At 34.3% G+C, this 24685-nt stretch overlaps 1 protein-coding gene across 1 annotated transcript in view; it reads right to left on the minus strand.

Annotated features, from left to right (window-relative positions):
* Positions 1 to 24685, minus strand: part of AGBL4 (AGBL carboxypeptidase 4) — a 1272021-nt gene that overhangs the window by 1125831 nt on the left and 121505 nt on the right. The window contains exon 3 of the mRNA XM_060119160.1: positions 21964 to 22088. Within this exon, the coding sequence (XP_059975143.1) occupies positions 21964 to 22088 (125 nt within the window). The remainder of the gene's footprint in view (positions 1 to 21963; positions 22089 to 24685) is intronic.

The following is a 24685-nucleotide window of genomic DNA, read 5'->3' on the forward strand; positions in this document are numbered from 1 at the left end:
ACACAAAAATAGGGCAGGTTCCAAGCAGTATGGGCCACTGCAGGTTCATAAGGGAGCATAATAAGAGTTTCTGAAAGTTCATCTGGTTAAACTCCAAAGCTTTCTCTATAAATTCAGAAAATCAAAGCCTACAAAAGTTTCAGTGCCTTTTCTCATGATTTTATAGATTTTGTTCTGCCAATGCAAGGCTTAGACTACCCATGAAACTTCTCATGAAATTTAAATATCAATCTCTCATTCCTTTGGCAGTAGATCAGCCAAACAACCCATAACTTTAAGACTCATCTAGCCTAAGATGTTCTGTTTCTAGTACCCAGAGTTTCATTTACATAAAGAACTTTTACACTTTCTACATCTGTGTTTTATTTATATTGCAACAGCAATATTTATAAGTTTATGTCACAATAAGTTTCCAGTCTAAATTTGGGTGTTTTTAATTGTTCAGCACTTGAAAACCACATGCAAATAGTTTAAGAAAATTCAGCATAAAATTCTTCAGTGTGAACCTCATAAGGGAGTTTTCTCTCATAAACAAGTAACTATGTCATAACACATCCTATAACATTGATGCTAAAGTACAATGAATGGTGAAACATAACTACCCCATTCTACAGCCAACTTTACAATCTTAAGGAAAAGGCAAAGATGTTTTGCTTTATATTAAGTGGGACCCTGATATGATTTGATTGTTTTTTTACCACTTATTTCACTATTAAATTAAAGCTTTGGGCTATCATATCAGTTTTACGATACTTATTTGACTAAGATGAGTCTTTCCTTTTCAAGATTGGCTTTAAGAACCAGATCAAGTATTGTCTTTTCTTTGTAATCTTCATCTATTCCTTGACCCCTAGCTCAACTGAAAGTAATAAACTTTTATAATACATTACCTACATCTCTAGTACTAAGCTTACTATTTCATATATTGATATACAGTTTTTTGTATACCTGATTCATCTTCATTTCTAGAGTGTATGCTCCATGAGTACAAAAAGAGACTGCCTTATATAAATGCCTTGGTTCACAGTGATTCACCAAAATGTTTGTTGAATAAATGAAACTACCCTCCCTAGACATATTCCCATTTTTTATTAACCATTCAGTTACTTGTTTATCCAATAAACAACACTGCAACAATTGTCAATGGTGGTTAGACAATCACTTCAGCCTAACTGTACATGTAAAATTTAGACAGTGAGTATTACCAACTTAGAATCCAAAATAATAATTGAGTTTAGTGATTAAGTTTACTCTCCTTATAAAATTTATTGCTAAAATAAATTCATATTTTGTACATTTATTTGCTTATCAGTTTGTTTCTCTCACTAAAATGTATGCCCTACAAAGCATAAGGATAGTATCTTGTTTCTGTTTTTTTTTTTTTTTTTTTTTACAATTATATCTTCAGCGCTTAGTACAGTGCTTGGCTGTATACAGGTTCTTAATAAATACTTCTTGAATAAATTTGACAAATATTTTATAAAAGTAAAGCATATGTTACAAACTTTATTACATGCTCATTATTTAATTTCAAATGAAACTAATAAATGTAATTATTTCATTTACTTTAAAAAACAATGCTTTGAAGTAATAGTATTTAATATGCAAAATGAGGCTCAGAGAGGTTAAGTAACTAACTGAAAGTCAATAACTAGTTAGTAATTACTAAGCTTAAATTTAATTCAGGACTCTTTGATTTCACTCTCCCTTACATTCTGCAGTCTCCCAAGCAAAGCGTTCATTGTATACCTAGTTAAATTCAGTAAGAGATAGTAGCTCCACTTATTTACTCCTAACTTTCTCCCATTCTTTTGTAGTAGAATTGGGTAATTAGGCACATTCAATCAACTGATCAAAAGGATTTTTTAAAATAAATTACTTATATCAATCATGTGGTGGATTAAGTTAAATACCCTGAACCAAATATAGCTATTTATTGAAACATTTTTTTAAACATGACAAAATAAATATTGTTGGGTCATCAAATATTATATTTTCTAGATTAATGTTTTACCTTTGAGATAAAAGGGGAAAAAGAATAAAATGGAAAAGAAAATGCTTTCATATTTGGTTGTTATTTACCTACTACATAACTACCAGTATTTTCACTAATGAGACATATTTAACAGTACAATATTTCCAAATGTTGAAGAGAATATTCTTGATTTATATCAAAATCACTTTAGATACCACAAATTACAAATAATTTAGAAAAACTTATTATAATTAACAGTTTCTGCTGTCACATAATAGGATATCAACTCCAAATGTAATTATTTTACATGCTTCTTATAATTCAGTAGAGCAACAGAATCAATGAGACAAGAGTAATGGTAAAAATTGGGTTTGATACACCAATTTTTGAAAGTTAAAGTTGTTTGCCAAAAGTCTACATTTGGGACAATACCAGAGAGGTAACTAGGAAGGCCTCCAAGATACCTGCAGTGTGGGAGACAAAAATAAGAAAAAGAATCTGTACTTAATGAAAGCCAGAGCAGACCTTAGTGAAGATCCAAAAAAACTAGCATGAAGGTTAAGAGACCTGAGCTACAAGCTCAGCTCTGCCATAAAATAGATGAAAGATCTTGAATGACTCATTTCTTCATCCTGAAACTCAGAATTTCTCAAAAAAATTCTTTTTTATATAAAAGAAAACACATAAAGTTTGGAAGGTTAAGAGTGTAAAGGCATTCTAGAAAAATAGATATAGAAACTAAAAAGAAAAAAGAACACAATATACTAAGAAAATGTTAAGTTGTCATAGCAGCTGGACTGCTTCTTTCAGCTAGTTACTTATCTGCTATGAGTCTCAGTTTTCTTACCTAATAATAAAAGTTACTTAATAGCTTTACCGTATAGATTAGTAAATAATTAAATAAATGGAAATACAGTAAAGTCCCTTATACAACTATGTATTTTCAGTTAAAGAGAAAAGCTATGTTACTCTAAGAATATAATTTTAGAGTAACATAGATGACAGTAAATATGCAGGTCTCAATATGAGGAAATAGTTATTAAGGTTACTTTTAACTCTGAAATTTTGTGACTCTAAGCTTTGCTTAAAGAGCTGCAGAGGCATTTGACAAAATCCAACATGCTTTCATTCTAAAAACTATTAGTAAATTAAGACTGAAAGGAAATGCCCTCAATTTAATAAGGACATTTACCAAAACAAAAAACAAAAACAACTACAGGTAACATCATTAACAGTAATAAAAGACTAGATGCTTTCCTCTAACACTGAGAATAGGGCAATCAGGTCCACTCTCACATCTCCAATTCAATATTGTATTGGAGGTCATAACTGGTGTAATAAGATAAGAAAAAAAAAGCTAAGGCATTCAGATATAAATGATCTCTATTGCCTATGTAAAAAACCTCAAATTGACAAATAATCTACTAAAAGTAATAAATGAGTTTAGCAAGGACACAGAATAAAAGGTCAGTGTCATATAACTATAGACTAATAGTGAACAATTAGCAACTTAAATGTTTTAAAATAATTTCATTTATAATAGCATCAAAGAGAAAGGAAATACTTAGGCATAAATCTAATGAAACATATGTGAGATATGAATGTTGAAAAAAATACAAATCCTAAAAACAAACAAACTACAGATGAAAGTAATCAAATAATAAACAAATAAATGGAGAAATATACATTGTTCATGGATTGAAAGAAATAATAGCATTAAAAGTCAATATGTCAAATTCTCCTAAAAATGTAAAGATTCAACACAATCTTAGTCAAAATCCAAACAAGCTAGCAAGGTTTTTTTTTTCCATTTTTTTTTTAGAAAATCATAAGCTTATTCTAAAATTTTCATGAAAAGGCAAAGGAGCTAGAATAACCAAAAATATGTTTTTAAATGATAACAAGTTGGAAGACTTATACCATCTGACTTCAAGACTTACTATAAAACTACAGAAATCCAGATGGTGTAGAGTTGGAGAAAGAATGGTCATATAGTTCAACGAAACTGAATAGAGTCAAAATGTAGACCAACAGATATATGGTCATTTGACTTTAAACAAAGATACAAAAAGAATCCAAAAGAAAAAGGGAAGGCTTCGGAAAAGATGGTACTGAAGTAATTAGAAATCCATATGCAAAATATAAATTAAAAAAACAAAAAACCTCAATCCATATTTGACACCATATATAAATATTAATTTTAAATTGATCATAAAATCTCAACAAATGTAACACGATAGAAATTATATCAAGCATTTTTTCTGACCAGAACAGTATGAAACTAGAAATCAATTACAGAAAGAAAAATGGAAAAAACACAAACACATGGAAATTAAGTAATCCATGTTACTAAAAGCCAGTGGCTCAATGAAGAAATCAAAGAGGAAATCAGAAAATACCATGAGACAAATGAAAATAAGACAAAACTTACAAAATTTATGGGACACAGTAAAATTAGTTCTAAGAGGAAAGTTTATAGTAATATAGGCCTACCTCAAGAAACAAGAAAAATCTGAAATAAACAACCTATCCTACCATCTAAAGGAATTAGAAGAATAAGAACAAATAAAGCCTAAAGTTGCCAGAAGTAAGAAAATAATAAATATCAGAGAGGAAATAAGTAAAATACAAATCAAAAAAGCAATAGAAATGATCAATAAAATCAAGAGTTGGATTTATGAAAAGAGAAACAAAACAAACAAGCCGTTAGCCAGGCTCATTAAGAAAAAAAGAGAAAGGGCCCAAATAACAAATGAAACAAAAGAGGAAAAATTACAACCAATACGATAGAGATACAAAAAATCATAAAGAGAATAACATGAACATTTATAACAACAAATTGGGCAACCTAAAGAAATGAATAAATTTCTAGAAACAAAAAAATCTTCCAATACTGAATCAGGAAGAAATAGACAATCTGAATAGAAAAATCACTACTAGTGAAATTGAATTTTCAATCATAAAACGCCCAGCAAACAAAACTCCAAGACTGGAGAGCTTCACAGGAGAATTCTACCAAACATATAAAGAAAAATTACTACCTATACTTCTCAAACTATTCCAAAAAATTGAAGAGGAGGAACAGTCCCAAATTCATTCTATGAGGCCACCATTACACTGTTACCAAAACCAGACAATGACACTACAAAAAATGAAAATTACAGTACAATATCTCTATTGAATGTAGATATAAATATCCTCAGCAAAATATTAGTAAACCAAATTCAACAATATTTAAAAAGGATCATACACAATGATCAAGTGATATTTACTCCGGGGATGCAAGGATGGTTCAATATCTGCAAATCACCACTTTAACAAAAGGGATGAAAATCACTTGATCATCTCAATAGATGCAGAAAAAGCATTTGAAAAAATTCAACATCGATTCATGATAATAACTCCAATCAAAGTTGGTATAGAGGAAACATATCTCAACATAATAAAGGTCATTAATGACAAACACACAGATAACAACATACTCAACATGAAAAGGTGAAATAAGACAAGGATGCCCTCTTGCAACTTCTATTTAACATAGTATTGGAAGTCCTAGTCACAGCAATCAGAAAGGAAAAAAACGCTTCCAAATTAGAAGGGAAGAAATAAAACTGTCACTATTTGCAGATGACACCATATTATATAGAGAAAATCCTAATGTTTCCACCCAAAAAACTATTAGAACTAAATGAATTCAGTAAAGTTCCAGAAATATAAAATTACTATACAGACCTCCATTGCTTTTCTATGCACTAACAATAAACTATCACAAAGAGAAAGCAAATCTTGCTTAAAAATCACATCAAAAAGAATGAGATATCTAGGAATAAACTTAACCAAGGAGGTGAAAGACCTATATACTAAAAATTATAAAACGCTGAATAAGGACACTGAAGAAAAACACATGAAAAGATTTTCAAAGTCAAACTAAAATCACAGTGATATACAATTGCATATCTATTAGAATGGCTAGGATTACAAAATAGTGACAATACTAAGTGCTGGCAAGGATATGCATATCTAGGGCTCTCATATATTGCTGATGGAAATGCAAATTGATACAACCTCTTTGGCAAACAGTTTACTGGCTACTTATAAAGTTAAACATATTCTTACCATATGAGCAAGGAATACTGCTCCCAAGTATTTACCCAAGTGAAATAAAAACTTATACTCACAAAAACAAAAAAGTACAAGAATATATATAGCAGCTTAATTCATAACTGCCAAAAACTGGAAACATCTGCAAAACTCCTTAACTGGCTAAACAAACTGTGTTTATTTATTTATTTTGCCACTTTAAAAAAATATCTTGTTTACTTACTCCTATTTATTGTCTTTCTTCTTATAATAGAACATAAGCTTCCCCAGAATAGAAGGACCTTTTCTGAGTACCCAGAAAAGTGTCGGGCATAACATAGGTATACCATACATATTTGTTGAATATTAAATATAAGAAAAATAACATTTATGGAGGACTTTCTTTGTGTCAGGCAAAACTTCAATATCTTTGTATATATTATATCAGTTAGGTAGGCAACTGAGATATTGAGAGCATAAAATACCTTGCCCAAGGTCACACAGTAGATAGTTGAAGTAGAAAACAAACCCTGGCAGTCTGATTCCAAAGCTTGTGCTTAATCCAAATGAGGAAATTTAGGAAGGGTATTATAGGAAAGAGATAGCAAAATGCAGGGAGGTGTGAAACAACACGGTCGCTGCAGGAAATAACAAGAAGGCCAATAAGAATATATGGCAAGGCAGACTAAACAGGGACCAGATCATGAAGAGTACCATATACCAAGATAAGAAGCTTGGACTTTAAAGGAAATAGGACCCTAGTTAAGGGGTTTGGCAGTGTAGTGGCAAGTTCAAATTCTTTGGTGAAATGTCTATTTAGGACTTCTGCCAATTTTTTTTTTTTTTTTTTTTTTTTTTGCAGTACACGGGCCTCTCACTGTTGTGGCCTCTCCCATTGTGGAGCGCAGGCTCTGGACGCGCAGGCTCAGCGGCCATGGCTCATCGGCCCAGCTGCTCCGTGGCACGTGGGATCTTCCCGGATCTGCATCGGCAGGCGGACTCTCAACCACTGCGCCACCAGGGCAGCCCCTGCCCATTTTTTGATTATGTTGCTTGTTTCTTTTTTTGATACTGAGCTCCATGAGCTGTTCATATATTTCCAAGATGAATCCTTTGTCCATTACATAACTTGTACATATTTTCTCTCATTCTGAGGGTTGTTTCTTCGTCCTGTTTATGGTTTCCTTTGCTGTACAAAACCTTTTAAGTTTAATTAGGTCCCATTTGCTTATGTTTATTTTTATTTTCATTATCCTAGGAGGTGAGTCATAAAAGATATTGCTGTGATTTATGTCATAGAGTGTTTTTCCTATGTTTTCCTCTAAGAGTTTTATAGTGTCCAGTCTTATATTTAGGTCTTTAATACATTTGGAGTTTCTTTGTGTGTAAGGTGTTAGGAAGTGTTCTAATTTCATTCTTTTATATGTAGTTATCCAGTTTTCCAAGCACCACTTATTGAAGAGACTGTCTTTTCTCCATTGTATATCCTTGCCTTTTTTGTCATAGATTAGGTGACCATAGATGTGTGGGTTTATCTCTAGGCTTTTTATCCTGTACCATTGATCCATATTTCTGTTTTTGTGCCAGTATCATACTGTCTTGATTACTGTAGCTTTACAGTATAGCCTGAAGTCAGGGAGCCTAATTCCTCCAGCTCCATTTTTCTTTCTCAAGATTGCTTTGGCTATTTGGGGTCTTTAGGGCTTCCATAAAAATAGTAATTTTTTTTGTTTTAATTCTGTGAAAAATACCATTTGTAATTTGATAGGGATTGCATTGAACCCGTAGATTGCTTTGGGTAGTATAGTCATTTTCACAATATTGATTCTTCCAATCCAGGAGTATGGTATATCTCTCCATCTGTTTGTGTCATCTTTGATTTCTTTCATCAGTATCTTATAGTTTTCTGAGTACAGGTCTGTTGCCTCCTTAGGTAGGTTTATTCCTAGGTATTTTATTCATTTCGTTGTGATGGTAAATAGGATTCTTTCCTTAATTTCTCTTTCCGATCTTTCATTGCTTGTGTGTAGGAATGCAAGAGATTTCTGTGCATTAATTTTGTATCCTGCAACCTTGCCAAATTCACTGATTAGTTCTAGTAGTTTTCTGGTGGCATGTTTAGGATTTTCTATATATAGTATCATGTAATCTGCAAACAGTGACAGTTTTACTTCTTCTTTTCCAATTTATATTCATTTCTTTTTCTTCTCTGATTGCCATGGCTAGGACTTCCAATACTATTTTGAATAACAGTGGCGAGAGTGGACATCCTTGTCTTGTTTCTGATCTTGGAGGAAATGCTTTCAATTTTTCACCATTGAGAATGATGGGTTTGCTGTATATGGCCTTTATTATGTTGAGGTAGGTTCCCTCTATGTCCACTTTCTGGAGAATTTGTATCACAAATTGCTGTTGAATTTTCTCAAAAGCTTTTTCTGCATCTATTGAGATGATCATATGGTTTTTATTCTTTAATTTATTAAAATGGTGTATCACATTTATTGATTTGCATATATTGAAGAATCCTTGCATCCCTGAGATAAATCCCACTTGATCATGGTGTATGATCTTTTAATGTGTTGTTGGAATCTGTTTGCTAGTATTTTGTTGAGGATTTTTGTGTCTACGTTCATCAGTATATTGGTCTGTAATTTTCTTTTCTTGTGATATCTTTGTCTGGCTTTGGTATCAGGGTGATGGTGGCCTCATTGAATGAGTTTGAGAGTGTTCCTCCCTCTGCAATTTTTTGGAAGAGTTTGAGAAGTATACGTGTTAGCTCTTCTTTAAATGTTTGATAAAATTCGACTGTGAACCATCTGGTCCTGGACTTTTGTTTATTGGAAGATTTTTAATAACAGTTTCAATTTCAGTACTTGTGATTTGTCAGCTTACATTTTCTAATTCTTCCTGGTTCAGTCTTGGAAAATTGTAGCTTTGCAAGAATTTGTCCATTTCCTCTAGGTTGTCCATTTTATTGGCAGATATTTGCTTGTAGTAGTCTCTTATGTTCCTTTGTATTTCTGTGGTGTCCGTTTTGATTTCTCCTTTTTCATTTATAATTTTATTGACTTGAGTCCTCTCACTTTTTTTCTTCATGAGTCTGGCTAAACATTTAGTAATTTTATCTTCTCAAAGAACCAACTTTTCGTTTTATTCATCTTTGCTATTGTTTTCTTTGTTCCTATATTTGTGCTCTGATCTTTATGATTTCTTTCCTACTACTAACTTTGGGTTTTCTTTGTTCTTTATCTAGTTGCTTTAGGTGTAAGGTTAGATTGTATATTTGAGACTTTTCTTGTTTCTTGAGGTGAGATTGAATTGCTATAAACTTCCCTCTTAAAACTGCTTTTGCTGCATCCCATATGTTTTGGGTCATCATGTTTTCATTGTCATTTTTTTCGAGGTATTTTTTAACTTCCTCTTTGATTTCTTTAGTGATCTCTTTGTTATTTAGCAGTGCACTGTTTAGCCTCCATGTGTTTGTGTTTTTTACAGTTTTTTTCCCTGTAATTGATTTGTAATCTCCTAGCCTTGTGGTAGGAAAAGATGCTGGATATGATTACAATTTTCTTAAATTTTCTGAGGCTTGATTTGTGACCCAAGGTGTAACCTATCCTGGAGAATGTTCCATGTGCATTTAAGAAAGTGTATTCTGCCACTTTCGGGTGGAATGTCCTATAAATATCAATTAAATCTGTCTGGTCTATTGTGTCACTTGAAGCTGTTTCCTTATTTATTTTCTGTCTGGATGATCTGTCCATTGGTGGAAGTGGGGTGTTAGAGTGTTACTATATCCCACTGTTATTGTCTTACTATAGACTTCCCCTTTTATGTCCGTTAGCATTTGCTTTATGTATTGAGGTGCTCCTATGTTGGGTGCATAAATATTTATAATTGTTATGTTTTCTTCTTGAATTGTTCCCTTGATCATTATGTAGTGTCCTTCCTTACCTCTCTTGTAATGGTCTTTATTTTTTTTTTTTTTTTTTTTTTTTTTTTCTTTTTTTTTTTTGCGGTATGCGGGCCTCTCACCGCTGTGGCCTCTCCCGTTGCGGAGCACAGGCTCCGGACGCGCAGGCCCAGCGGCCATGGCTCACGGGCCCAGCCGCTCCGCGGCATATGGGATCCTCCCAGACCGGGGCACGAACCCGTATCCCCTGCATCGGCAGGCGGACTCTCAACCACTGCGCCACCAGGGAGGCCCAATGGTCTTTATTTTAAAGTCTATTTTATCTGATATGAGTATTGTTACCCCAGCTTTCCTGTGATTTCCATTTGCACAGGGTATCTTTTTCCATTCCCTCACTTTCAGTCTGTATGTGTCCCTAGGTCCGAAGTGGGTCTCTTGTAGACAGCATATATATATGGTTCTTGTTTTTTAATCCATTCAGCCAGTCTATGTCTTTTGGTTGGAGCATTTAATCTGTTTACATTCAAGGTCATTATCGATTTGTATGTTCCTATTACCATTTTCTTAACTGATTTGAGTTTGTTTTTGTGGGCCTTTTTCTTCACTTGTGTTTCCTGCCTAGAGAAGTTTCTTTATCATTTGTTTTAAAGTTGGTTTGGTGGTGCTGAATTCTCTTAACTTTTGCTTGTCTGTAAAGCTTTTAATTTCTCCGTTGAATCTGAATGAGATTCTTGTTGGTTAGAGTAATCTTCATTGTAGGATTTCCCTTTCATCAATTTAAATATATCCTGCCACTCCTTTCCAGTCGGCAGAGTTTCTGCTGAAAAATTAGCTGATAACCTTATGGGGATTCCCTTGTATGTTATTTGTTGCTTTTCCCTTGCTGCTTTTAATATTTTTTCTTTGAATTTAATTATTTGTTAGTTTAATTAATATGTGTCTTGGTGTGTTTCACCTAGAGTTTATCCTGTATGGGACTCTCTGTGCTTCCTGGACTTGTGTGGCTATTTCCTTTCCCATGTTAGGGAAGTTTTTGACTATAATCTCTTCAAATATTTTCTCAGACCCTTTCTCTCTATCTTATTCTTCTGTGACCCCTCTAATTTGAATGTTGGTGTATTTAATGTTGTCCCAGAGGCCTTTGAGACTCAATTATTATCCTCAATTATTTTCTTTTTTTTTTTCCTTATTCTACTCTTTGGCAGTTACTTCCACCAGTCTAGGACTGGAGTTGGCAGGCAGTTGGGTAGAGCTGGGTCTTGGTGCCGAGATGAGGACCTCCAGGAGACCTCACCCTGATTAATATTCCCTGGGGTCTGAGGTTGTCTATTTGTCCAGCAGTTTGGACTCAGCACACCTACCACAGGAGTTCAGGCCAAACCCCCGTGCTGAGAACCAAGATCCTGCAAGCCCCACAGAACAGCCAAAGGAACAAAAAAAGGAGTAGTACAATAACAAAGCATAAATATGAAATAAAATTAGAAAAATAAAAACTTTATTAGAAAAAATAAAAATATAAATGAAACAACAGAACCACAACCTAAAAAAAACAGAAGTCAGAAAAGGTCTTTTCTGTGGGGGGTGGAGCTTAGGTGGGGGTGCGGCTTAGGCAGGGCAAGGTTTAGGGTGGGTGAGGCCTAGGCTCAGGACCTGCACAGCTGGAAAAGGCAGCATGGCCAGAGGGGGCCTCAGAGTGCAAACTGAAGAGATAAGGCCCTGGGTGGGCATGTGGGGGGGTGAAGGGTGTGGGGGGTTTAGGCTCAGCATGGCTGAAGGGAGCCTCAGAGGGTGGAGGATTAGGCCTCGGACCTCACCAGGGGCCCAAGTGGGCAGAGGAAACGCTGGCCACATTCCTTTCTGATCCTCCACTCTCCTGAGGGCCTCTCTCCATTCCTGTTCACCCCTTCACTGTGGTTGGGCTCGTCCTGAGCATGGAAAACCCCCCTCCCTCAGCCACCCCTAAGGGGTACTGGTCCCATCCATCCAGCCTCTACTTTTCCTCCCCCTTCCCTGCCCACAACATCTAACCCAGTCACTCAGGGGTTCCTCCCATCCCCTTAGGTGTCCATGGTCCCCCACCAGTGCCTGGTAGGTGCCTTAGTTGTGAGGAGATGTGAACTCCACGTACTCCTAGTCCTCCATCTTGACTCTGCCACCTGAGAGCAGGAAATGATTTTAAAGTTAGTAAAACCAAGGGGCAAGTTTTATTTTGCCATCTATGAAATGAAGATAATAATAATAACAGCCTCTCAGAGTTGTTGGGAAGATTCCATATAAACATTTAGTACAGTATTGGCACAGCATAAGTGATCAATAAATGGTGGTTATATTAATATCATGATAGTTATCATTATTTCTATTTTTAGATATGGATGCACAAGGAAGAATCTAAGGTAACTCCTATGTTTCCAGTTTGAATGACTGCATGGATAGTAGTAAATTCACTGTAATGTCAAGCAGGCAGAAGAAGCAGATCGAGAGGGTAAGATAAAGAGCTCATTTTATAAATGATGAGCTTGAGATACCCATGAGACATTAAGTGGTGATGTCCAAAAGGCAGTTCAAAGTAGGAGTTTTGATATCAGGAGAGATTTTCAAGTATAGACAGTATTGAGAATATGGAAAAGAAATGTAAGATGTAATGATATGAGACGGAATCATGTATAAATGTTTAAGGATTTTGTAGAAGAGAAATCCATGAAGGAGAATCAAAAGAAAAAGGCAAGAAGATACAAGGAGAACCAAAAGAGAGGAATACCAGGAAAGATGAGGTAACAGAATTTCCAACAGCAAACTGTCAACAGTATCAAATGCAAGATAAATTCAGATAGTGAGTGTAATATGTCTGTTGAGTTTAACAATATGAATATCACTTATGACTGTTACAGTAATGAAATGCCTATTTAATAAATACTACAAAGTATATATAATGCCAGCTAAGTCTATATTTGAATGCTGTCATTTTAAATTATGATAATAGTGCCTGGGCTAACTGAGATAATGAACAAATACACTAACATTATAAACACAAAAATGCATTGATATATATGTATATCATGATTATAAATATACAAATAATTTTGGGTATAGTTCTTAGACTTACCACCAATTCCCAGAAACTCAAAATTTTCTCTGTAAAAGATTTTAAGTAAAAACAATAGAAGTCAACTTGAAAGAATAAAAATGTGTTCATGTTGACAGTGTTTACAGTGAAACAAATAATATAGCTGATATGCAAGTTCTTTAAGCTTTCCATATTTTCTATATATTGAATGCTACCCTACTTTCTGAATGTTTCCTTGAACAAAGAACTTCTGATTCCATGAATCAGAAATATAGCTAACTTATGGTGTATCTTATAAAGACCATCCTAAAGTAAATGTGCCACCAGCTTCATTCAACAAGTGAGTTTACTTAAGCTACTAAGAAAAATATGTTCCCATGTTGCAGACACTATTCAGGTCTTTTATTAACATCTATTATCAATCTTCCAAACAGTACCTCATGGCCAGTAGTATTAAACCAAATTTAAAGGTGAATAATTGAAGTTTAGTGGGGTTATGTAACTTGTCCAAGGACACAAAGCTGGCAAGTAACAGAATGAAGATTCTGACACCAAAGCTCATGCTTTTCCCCACTATACTCTAATATTATCACTACTCCTGAACAATCAGAAGTAAGAGATGTTTTTTACATGCCAGTATACTTGAGAAAGATTTCTCTACTCTTTCTTTTCCTTACTGCTAAGACGGTTTCTTCTCTCAAACCCAACCTTTGTGAGAATAGCTCTATTTGCATTATCACTTAGTCTTCTGTAAGTTGCCTCTTTATATCCTTGGCTTACTTGGTTTTGTTTTTCTTTTTTTTCTGGTGAAAGTTCTTTATGTATTTTGGATACCAATCTTATATGTGTAATACATTGCACAAATTTCTTTTACCAGAATAGTACATATCTTTCAACTTTAGGTCTTGGTCATGTAGACTTTATTTTTACAAGCTCAAAAGTATTTATCTATTTCTTTATAATTTTGCTTTCCTGTGCCTTGCATAAGAAATTCAACCCTATCCCAAAGCCAATAACATATTTATTTTTTATTTATTTTCATAGCTTAAATTTTTAATTTGTTTGCATGTTTAAGTCTTTAATCCATCTAAAAGGTTTTTAAAAATAATTTGAGATGGGGTGCTCTTTGTCATACAACTCTATTGATTGAATAGGCCCTACTATTCCTACTATTTTATAATACAAACTCTGTCATAGATCAAGCTTCCTTATATAAACAGCCTTGTTTCTGAGTTCCAGTTTGTCCATTTAGACAATTTGTCTACTCTTATTCAAGTGCCATTCTATTTTAATCACTATTCTATAAATAAAAATTATTAGCTGAAATACAAGTTTCTATAAAATAAACATATACTTACTCATTATTCTTCTTCAAAGTTGGCTTAGCTATTTTTGACCCTTTGCTTTTCTACATGAATTTTACAATTAGCTTATCAAGTTCTATGAAAAGAATTTGACAAGGATAATGATTGGAATTGTATTAAAGAGTGATTTGGGGAGAACTGACATCTTTATAATATTGAGTTTTTACTTCCAAAAACATAGTTTGAATCTCATTTTATCAGATTATCCCTCAACTATCTCTCATTATTGATGCTATCTCTGTACTCCTCTGTCATTCCTTCTCATTTTTCAATGATTGCTGTTCAGACCTCACTGACATTTCTCCAATATATACAGAGACAATATTTCCAACACTCTGGGTACTTTGAGTTCCTCCTCTCCAATATCTTATCTTCCATTATATACCTCTAGCTGCTCCCATAGTCATACTATACACCTTGATATTTCCAATAGTTACAATAATTGTAATTCCTTCAATTTTCTTTTAGTCATTCTACTACATAATACAAACTCTTTGCAGCTTATTCACTATCGTATACTAACCACTGACTTCATAAGAATTTCCAACAGGAGTAAATAAAAATCCCTGTTTGCCTAGAAAAGTTCTAGTTTATGCCTGTTGTCCAGTTGTAATTATTAGAGCATCTTTCACTCTCAAAATTGACTGATTGGATATAAAAATTGACATTGGATGGTATAGTTATGCTACTTTCAATGCACTGATCTATCGTATTTTTACTACCCTTCACCTTTTCATGATTCCCCGTCCCCTTACTGTATTCTTTCTTCTCTAAGTTTGCTTGCATGCATCCTGGACTCTCTTAACTTTCTCTTATTTTGTGGTCTGTATTGCAAAAAAAACACAACCATGATCTGCTTCCAGCCATAATGGATTGTCTGGTAATAAATTTACCCTCCCTCCATAAATAACTAGAATGCTGGACCAAAACATATAAACTATTTTTTTTTAAGACAGTGGACAGTAGGCAACTCATGATTGATCCCTGAGAGGGAGAAATAAGGTAAGGCTTTGATCACTAAAGATTTCTGTCTGGAGGCACATTCTGAACTATGATGCAAGGCAAAGGAGCTCATGAAAAATGTGGATGCCTCACTGAGTTAAACAGAAATTGGAGTTTACAGAGTTGAGTTGGTGATGATGTGGCTGGAATTACAGAATAGAGAGCACTGCAGAAGACAAAACTATGCATAGAAAAACTCCAGAAACTGACATAGGGCTCAACTTGATTCTTTGGCTGAATGCAAAGCTGTACATACATAAGGTAAGACTCCATGAGAATAAGCAAAGAACAATTACTAGGAAGTGGTAGAACAATTCCAAGAACTCACGCAGAGCTGGGAGACATTCACACCCAAAGAAATCATAATACTTCACTAGAGACTCCAGAAGTATCACATCTTAGTAGCAGAGTTAAATTGGCCCTAAAGTTCAGGCTACTCTAGACCTGCCTTAGTAATACTTAAAAGCAAGTCTTGATGTTCACAATGGAGTAACTTGTTCCACATCTACCTAATACCATAAACAACTAAAAAACTGAATAAAATATTTGAAATAGATATTTTCAGACACTGGACAATTAGCATCACAAAGGTGGGATCCCTAATAGAAGGCAAACAAATGAGATAATTCCTATGATAACTCTAGCTTTCAAGACACAGGGATGGGAGATGTTCTAATTGTAACCAGACAGATTAAAAAGACCCCTATGAACACCTGGAGCACTCAGTAAATACTCCAGAAGGGTCATGTCTGGACCCAGAAAGACCCAACAAACATCACTACATTAGGCCTGAACTAAGAAAACTTTAAATAAGCCTATGTGTATTGTTGAGGGCAAAGAGAAAGACATAATATATAAAAGAATTAATTAAACAGTATATTATAAAGTGATAGTTTCTAATAGAAAAAGTAGAACAGAGTATGTGGGGTGTGTGGAGGAGGACAAAATGAATAGTCACTAAGGTTGGCCTCATAGAGAAGGTGGCATTTGAGCAAGGACAAAGGAAGTAAGGAAATTTGTTATACAAATATATGGTAGAAAGGGCAAATGGGAATAGTCATTGCCCTAAACCCTAAGCCAATGCTCTAAGGTGGAAACGTATCTGGCTTGAGGTACAGCAAAGAAGCCAGAGCTGTGTGGGCAAGGCAGAAATTAGTAGGAAATGTGGTCAAAGAAGTGTGTATGTTGTAGGGTAGGATAGGTGGGTTGGACCAATGATTTTGCAGGATCTAGTGGGCCATTTTAGAGATATCATCTTTTATGCTGAGATGCAAAAATTATTTAGAGGAGTTTATCAGAGTAATCATATGATATGACCTACATCATAAAATTACTCCCATTTCCATGTTAAGAGTACACATTAAAGACAGGGTAGCCTAGAATATAAACAGGGAGCCAGTTAGAAGACTTTTATCACAGACATAGAAAGTAATTGGCAGAGTTAGGCCTGGAATTCAGGCATGTCTAATATAGAGTACATATTCATAATGATTACAATTTGCTTGATGATGATGATTATGTTGATGATGATGATGATGATGATATTTTCCAATAGCAGATTTGAAAGAAGAAGAAAGAAGATGAAGAAAAGGACTAGAAGAAGGAGAAAGAGAAGGAAGAAGAGCAGAACAAAAACAGTAGTAATAATCTAGTAATAATTTGTTGTGGTAGCTTTTCCTTTTGCTGTTTTTAGCCTTATTTCTACTGTTGAAGTGTTTTAGTAAAAACAATAGCTATCAAGTAGTGAATCTCTATTATCTATCTACCAAACACCATGGTAGACTCTCTAGCTGAATTTTCCCATTTAATATGCACAACGCTCACATGAAATAGTATTATCATCTTTGCTTTACAGATGGAAAACTGAGGTGCCAAGAGATTAATTTAACCAATCAATGGTAAAACAGCTCATAAGTATGACTCAGTATATAAACCCAAGTCTGTTTGAATCCATTGTCCTGTGATCTTTCTACCATGATATGTTGCCTCTGTTTACTGTCAAGTCTGGCCATAGCCAGGATGAAGTTTTACTGAGACAGAAATCTCCAGGATGGAGACTAAAGCAGCAGCAAACTCTTGGAATTTTTAAAGTCCAATTCAGACATGTCATATATAGAAGTGTGTGTGCGCACGTGTGCGTGTGTGTGTTTAAGCTACATTACTGTTTATAATAATGTGAGAAATATTTCATTGTTAAAAAAAAAACTTCAAAAAAAATTCACATTATATACCTCAGAGGAAACTCTGTTGGCACACCCAGACAAAACAGGATTGATGAATTAAGAAAGAGTCAAAATGAAAAATAGGTATGTTTTGTTGTCTCACGTTGTTACTGGAATGCAGTTAATTACTTTATGACTAGAGGCCTGAAACATTGCACTATATTCAAAGTAAGAGAGAAAAAAGAAACAATTTATTCTAAATGTATGAACTTCTGACTTCATTAAACATTTCAAAACAAGAAATTAAAGAAAAAGCATCTCACTGACTGCTGATAGGACAGAAAAAATACTATAAATTATCTGGCAGCAATTTAGAAATATGAATAAAGAGTTTTTAGGGCTTCCCTGGTGGCGCAGTGGTTGAGAGTCCGCCTGCCAATGCAGGGGACACGGGTTCGTGCCCCGATCCTGGAAGATCCCACATGCCGCGGAGCGGCTGGGCCCGCGAGCCATGGCCGCGGAGCCTGTGTGTCCGGAGCCTGTGCTCCGCAACGGGAGAGGCCACAACAGTGAGAGGCCCGCGTACAGCAAAAAAAAAAAAAAAAAAAAAGAGTTTTTAAAATATTAATATACTTTGCCCATCAATTTCCCTCAAGGAATTTATCCTAAGGAAGCAAAATGAAATCTGGGTAACACTTCATGCACAAAGATGTTTACTACAGTGTTATTTATAATAACCGATAATGGAAAATAATCTTTATGCTCAAGATTTAAAGAAATGGTCCAATAGTATATAGCTATTGTGCAGCCATGTTTATGAGGTTTTTAATGACTGAAAATTGCTTGTGATACCATTTAGCTTCCTTGTAAGTAAGATATAAAAATGTATATATGGTACAAATTTAATTATGTTCCAAAAATAAAATAGAAAATAAATAAGCCTAGAAGTAAATATGCCAAAAGTTAATAGTATTTGCTTCTAGGTAGTAAGATTATGGGTGTGTGTTTCGGGGGATGGGGGGCATGTGCTTTTTCTCTGCTTCTAATAATTATCTATATTTTCCAAATTTTCTACAGTGAGCATTGGATACTTTTATAATCAGAAAGGGGAAAAAATTAACTCAAAGAGATAAAAATATTATAAAGGAAAGAAAACAGTTTCAACAGTCCAGGCACATCATTTTATTTCTTCTTATTGGTTGAAGTTTTATCATATTTAAATAGAAAGATTTGTTTTCACATCATATGAGTGTTCTGCTGCATCAATGATAAATTTCCACATAAGAATATTTAATATAGGTCTTTCATAGAGAAAATTACTTTTCAATAAAGATATCGGGATGTTTAGTTATCATAGATTCTTACAAATGTACTATTTAACAACTACTTCAGGGGGTTAATATATCGGTCCTGGAATACAACACCATATGTTCCAAGCTTTTATCACTTTCTAAAAACATAAGGAAGATAACCCAAAAGCTAGACCTGTTTATACAGTATATTTGATGCTTTGATTTTCAGTGGAGTCAGCCTTTGATGACTAATATTTATTTTGCCCGCTAGTACCAAACCCTAAATAAGGCTCATGACTAGATTACATTCATGAAGGTCTCATTTTAAAGGAAATTGGAGAGATGGAAAAAGATTACAGGAAGAGACATCATAAAAACAGGCCTCACAAGTCAAACTTAATAGTAAAACCATTCTTTTTCATGTAGGCAACCATGAAAACAAATATCCTGTGAGCTAGAGATATGTATTATATCTTTCCAGCAGATCTTTATGCCTTCTTGAGACAGATTTCCATAACTATATAATGTGATTACAGTTGATGAAGCGATGGCCCACAGAAAGAGGCTGATAAAGCATCAGCTCCAGGAAACCAGATAAACATGTTCAGGATTTCTAATTGTAACAAGGGTAGGATAACACTGGATATGAAGCTAGAACTCCAACAGACCGAGCAAATATTGGTTCCCTCAACTTTAAAAATAAGTATCCATAAAACAGCACCAACTCTCTTATTAGAATAATAACTTGGAACATATTCATTTTACTTCCTTAATTGATAGAGAAGATCCAAAAGAGACTGTATGACTTTAACATGTAGTATGAAAATCATAACACCCTGGAAGAGACATTTTAAGCAACAAAATGAATATATCTGTAGGCAAACTAGAAGAGCAAAGAACAAGAAACTTTGAAATGTATGACCTACTTGTCCAAAAGACTATCTCAGGTCATATACAACTTAAGAAACACATTTTCCTAACACTCGAGCCATCCCACTGCTCTGCAACCCCCGCACCTGACTATAGGAGCTATATAAGGATAGTCTTTATGAGAGACTAACATGAAAGAAAAACTAGACTAGGAATTCAACATGGCCCAAAGTTAAAAAAAAAAAAAAACACTATAATTTCAGAGTTTCTGTTAGGTCTCTACTTACCAGAGGATATAAGACACTGTTCCTTGAAAAGTAATAGGTCTCATTTCTTAGGAGTTAGTGGATTCCTGGTTACAGTAGGCAAGTTGAAAGGTATGTATGCATGTGCTGTGCATAAACAGGAAAAGAGTAATCCCCTTTATGAATTTAGAAATCCTGGCAGATTATACTGCTTTAAAGAAAATGTTTCCTTTCTTTAATATGAATTGACTATACTGCCTCAGAATTACTGTTTGTTTTTCAGTGGTGTGTGTATGTGACAACTGTAAGTTACTGACATGAGACTGGCACACCAGCAGAAGAATGAGGGGTTGTATGCTTACCTCATGGTAGCAGAGAGATCTTCATAGGGAACCCAAACTTGGAGTGCCAAGATTCAGTCTTGTACATGTGGCTAAAGCCTCCTGTTGTGAGTTATACTCTCAAGAGTCAGTAACATAGACTTTGGAAAAAGCACTTTGAGGATCATTGATTGTCTTGCTGGAATAAGAGGGACAATCCTAGGGACAGGTGAAGCCCTGTAGGCAAAGTGTAGGTTTCCCAAAGGTGGTTTCAGGGAAGGAATATTATTCTTACTATGAAAGACTGAAAAAGGAATTCCCTCATGGGAGAGTAAGTCAAACTAAGAAGCAAAGCAAGGAACTAAAGTCTGTCCTAGAGCAACAATCTGTGTGAGGTTTAACTTTTTTCCCACTGTCCTAAATTGCTATATCATATATAGCTAACCATGTTCAAAGCTCTCTCATATATTTAATTCCTTCTAGTTAGGCCTAAACATCAGTAAACATTACATACACCCAGTCCTGTGTCAGTGGTGTTGTAGAAAATTAAAAGAATCAGTAGTAAAGTGAAGTGGTTGTTACTGAACCCCTCTTCTGCTGAAGCCAGCATGCCAGGAACAGCATTGTGTCAAGGACAAATGAGGGTCCCTAAATTCCAGACACTGACCACTGCCTACCTAACACATGACTCAAGTTGCAGCTGAAAGAAACAGAGAGAAGCAAGCAACCAGGTGAAAGAGCAAGCAGAATAGATTGACTTGGGAAGGGAAATTAAACAAACTCCTCACTTTCTCCCAAATATGCTAGAAAAAAATGACCCTGAAGGAAGAAGGCAGATGTTAGATTATAGGGCTATGCTTCATTTGCTTAAAAGAATCCTATCACTATGTGTACAAAGCTTGTGCAAAGTCTTCCAGAATCAGCTGTCTCAATATAATAATGATAACTGATTTCTTAGGGTTAGCTTTTTATTAATGTTTTTCAAAGCATATGTCGTTAGTTCTCTCTATCTTCATCAATACTTTTATTCAAAACAGATTTGAACAGGATTATAAAAACATATACTGTTATGTTAGAAAATGTAGATGAAGTAATCATGGTTAAAGATAAATAAATACTATCAGAATAACAGAAAAGTTAGTATACAAAAACACAAGCAAAAAAAGCTTTCCAGAGTCATTATATTGGGCTATAAAATTGGCTCAGAGTTTTCCAGCAGCCAAAGCAAAGGGAAAAAGTAGGATGAGTTACAAGAATCATATTGTTTTTAAGATAGAAACACCTTGTTATATAGGAGAAGAAAAGCTTTTTCTGAAACTGAGGCCTGTGAAAAAAATAAAATACAGAACAGCACTCTATAATAAACATAATAGCAAGTCACTTGCAATGGTTCCTTATAGTGTCCCCCAAGGAAGCCTAGCATATAATGCTAATGCTTCCATCGGTAAAGAACACTTTGAGTTCTCAGATAATCTACTTGTTTTTTTCATAACCATCATATAACAAAAGTCAGCATATTATACCTGTTACTCTCTATCTCTTAAAATAAAATGATATCACTACAGCACATATACAAGAATATATTCCTAATATGGTCATTATTTTGATATTACTAAAATAACACAAAAGTATAATCTTCCTACCAAAACCACACTGAAGGTATCCACTATTTCTCTCACCTGTGATTCTTTCACGTTCTCAACAGTAAAGTTGAACCAGACTCGGAAGCGTGGATTACAGGTATCCGGCCTAATGAATAAATCATACTCAAACTCAGAGACCTGGTCCACCCGTCCAAGGTTACCTGTTAATAAAAAATAAGAGAACTGGGTTTTAATAGAAGTTCATGAAGCTCAATGGTATATACATTTAAATATAATGAGCTCTGCCAATGACATTTGTAATCATTCAGTACTTATAGGTTCATTTTTCACAATCTGCAGGGCTGCCAACTCTGAATGTAGTCCAGAAAGAGGAGGTTTTCAGCTAGTCTAGACTGTGGTACAAGCAACTCTTCCTATCCTTATGACCTAGCAGATCTATTTGTGCAACAAGTATCTTTGACAGATTGGGATGCTGTATAGAGCATGTGGCAAGCCCCTGTAAACCAAGTAAGAATAACAACCAAACTTCAGTTTCCTAGTTAGAAAAACAAAGATGATAATACCTCATGTATTTTGTATTAAGTATTATGGTATACAAATTACCTCTAATATATTTGATCCTGTTTAATTCTCACAACACGGCTATGCAGTTTGTACTGTGCTTGGTGTATTTCCGAACTTCTATCAGAACATGTTAAAGAATATATAAAGCAGAGTAAGGTTTAAACAAAAATTAGAAGTAGTTGCTACATAACAGTAATAATGGTAAAGTCGCAAACAGCCATGAAATTAATTTCCATTTCCTCCACCAACAGAACAGGCATATCAAAAATGTATTAACTTAGATGTGAGTCCCATTCTTTGTCTCTCCTCTTTCTGCCTGATATTCTAATGAGTGGTAAATTGCCCAAAATGTTAACAGTGGGATGGGATAAAAACAAAAACTAAGGCTTGTGAATTCTCAAACCAGATAATCAACAACTAAAGAAGAGTACACACGACTATAGAAAGCAACAAAGCAATTGATTGAGAAGTCAGTATAGTATTGCACTTGAAGAGCACAGCAACATCCTACTTTTAACAGTAAGGTCCTTCTGTATAGCACAGGGAACTATATTCAATATACTGGGATAAACCATAATGGAAAAGAATATAAAAAAGAATGTATATACGTATATAACTGAGTCACTCTGCTGTACAGCAGAAATTAACACAACACTGTAAGTCAACTATACTTCAATTAAAAAAATATTTTTAATAATTCCATAAGTCATCCCCCAAAAATGAGCTCTAGCCTATCTTTCTCCAAAAGAACACTCAGAATTAAACTTTAACCTATATCCACCAAAGTTTTAAATTATTTCTTTTACTAGTTCTACTGGCATGTCACTTGTTTTTCTGAGCAACAGTTGTAGTAGATGCAGTACTAGCCTGGGAATCATCAGACCTGAATTTGAGCTCAGTTGACTCACTGTGCAACAATGGCCTCATTGTTGCAATATTTTGCAATACTCTGAAATATTCTCATTTTGTAGATGAGGCCTCTCAGGGCCTCATTTGCAAAATGAGAATATTGAGTTACCTAACTTCTAAGGTTCCTTTCAGCTGTAACATTCTTTGGCTGCCTGATTCTAGGATTGATCAGGCAGTGATCCAAGACAATAAGAGAACCCTTCCTTCAAAATCAAATCAGTTAACCTTAGGGTGATTTTTGTCTGCTCTCATTAAAATGTGGGTGGAGAAACCAAACTTATTCCTCCTTCCAGAACCAGAACAATCAGTTACCTCAAGTTAAGTACATAAATATTTTTAAAAATGCATTGATGGGAAAATACAAATAAGAGCTAATCAGGATGAAAAACTTTTAATTTTTCTAGTTTCAATTTTCTTCAGAATTTCCAAGGAGATTCTTCAATAAGATAGTCCTTTCAAATATTATCCTCCAAAAATATTTACTAGGCTTCTGTTGTAGAGGGCAAAACACTTATTACATGAGAGCACTAAAGTTGAAATCAGAAGGTCTAGACTCAAGTTTTATCTCTGTCACTTACTGACTGACCTTGGAAAATTCACTTAACCTCTATCAACCTCTGCTTTTTCAACTATAAAGTAAGAATCATATAAATAGAAATATGAATATTTATCTCTAGGTTAATTAATATGAACATTAATTTTAACTAGTATATAACTGATATTAACACGAATTTTCAATAGAAACTTAACATTTTCTGAGCATTTCTACATGCCACATAGTGTCCCAAATGCTAGATATACTAACCTATTTAATTCTCACAACAACACCCACGTGGTAGAAACCATTACTATTCCCATTTTACATATGAAAAAAAACAAGGGACGAAGATATAAAATAACTTATCCAAAGCTATACAGCATGTAAGCAAGTATGAGTCAGCTGGGATTTGAATTCAAACAATATGTCTCTAGCCACTAGACAACAGCTTCTACTAAAAAAGCTGGTTGGAAGAATATAAAGATAATACACACTGAAGGTACAATATAAGTTATAATCCTTAATAAAAACTTACTATCCTTAAAAAAACAAAAAGTGAAAAAGCCACTATTTTCTTGACTTCTAAAATTTCATGGTTGAAAAATTAAACATTAATATACATTTCAACGTTCAAAGGAAAGAAGATTTTTATTTTGTTTTTAATTCTGGAGCACTATAAATGGATTCTGACTAATAATAACATGTCTTAAAATTGTTGCTATATATTGTGTCTAATAATAATGCACCACATGTGTCTTAAAATTTACAGTTTCAAAGTTATTTCAG

Source organism: Mesoplodon densirostris, chromosome 2 (genome assembly GCF_025265405.1).
Source record: "Mesoplodon densirostris isolate mMesDen1 chromosome 2, mMesDen1 primary haplotype, whole genome shotgun sequence".
NCBI lineage: Eukaryota > Metazoa > Chordata > Mammalia > Artiodactyla > Ziphiidae > Mesoplodon > Mesoplodon densirostris.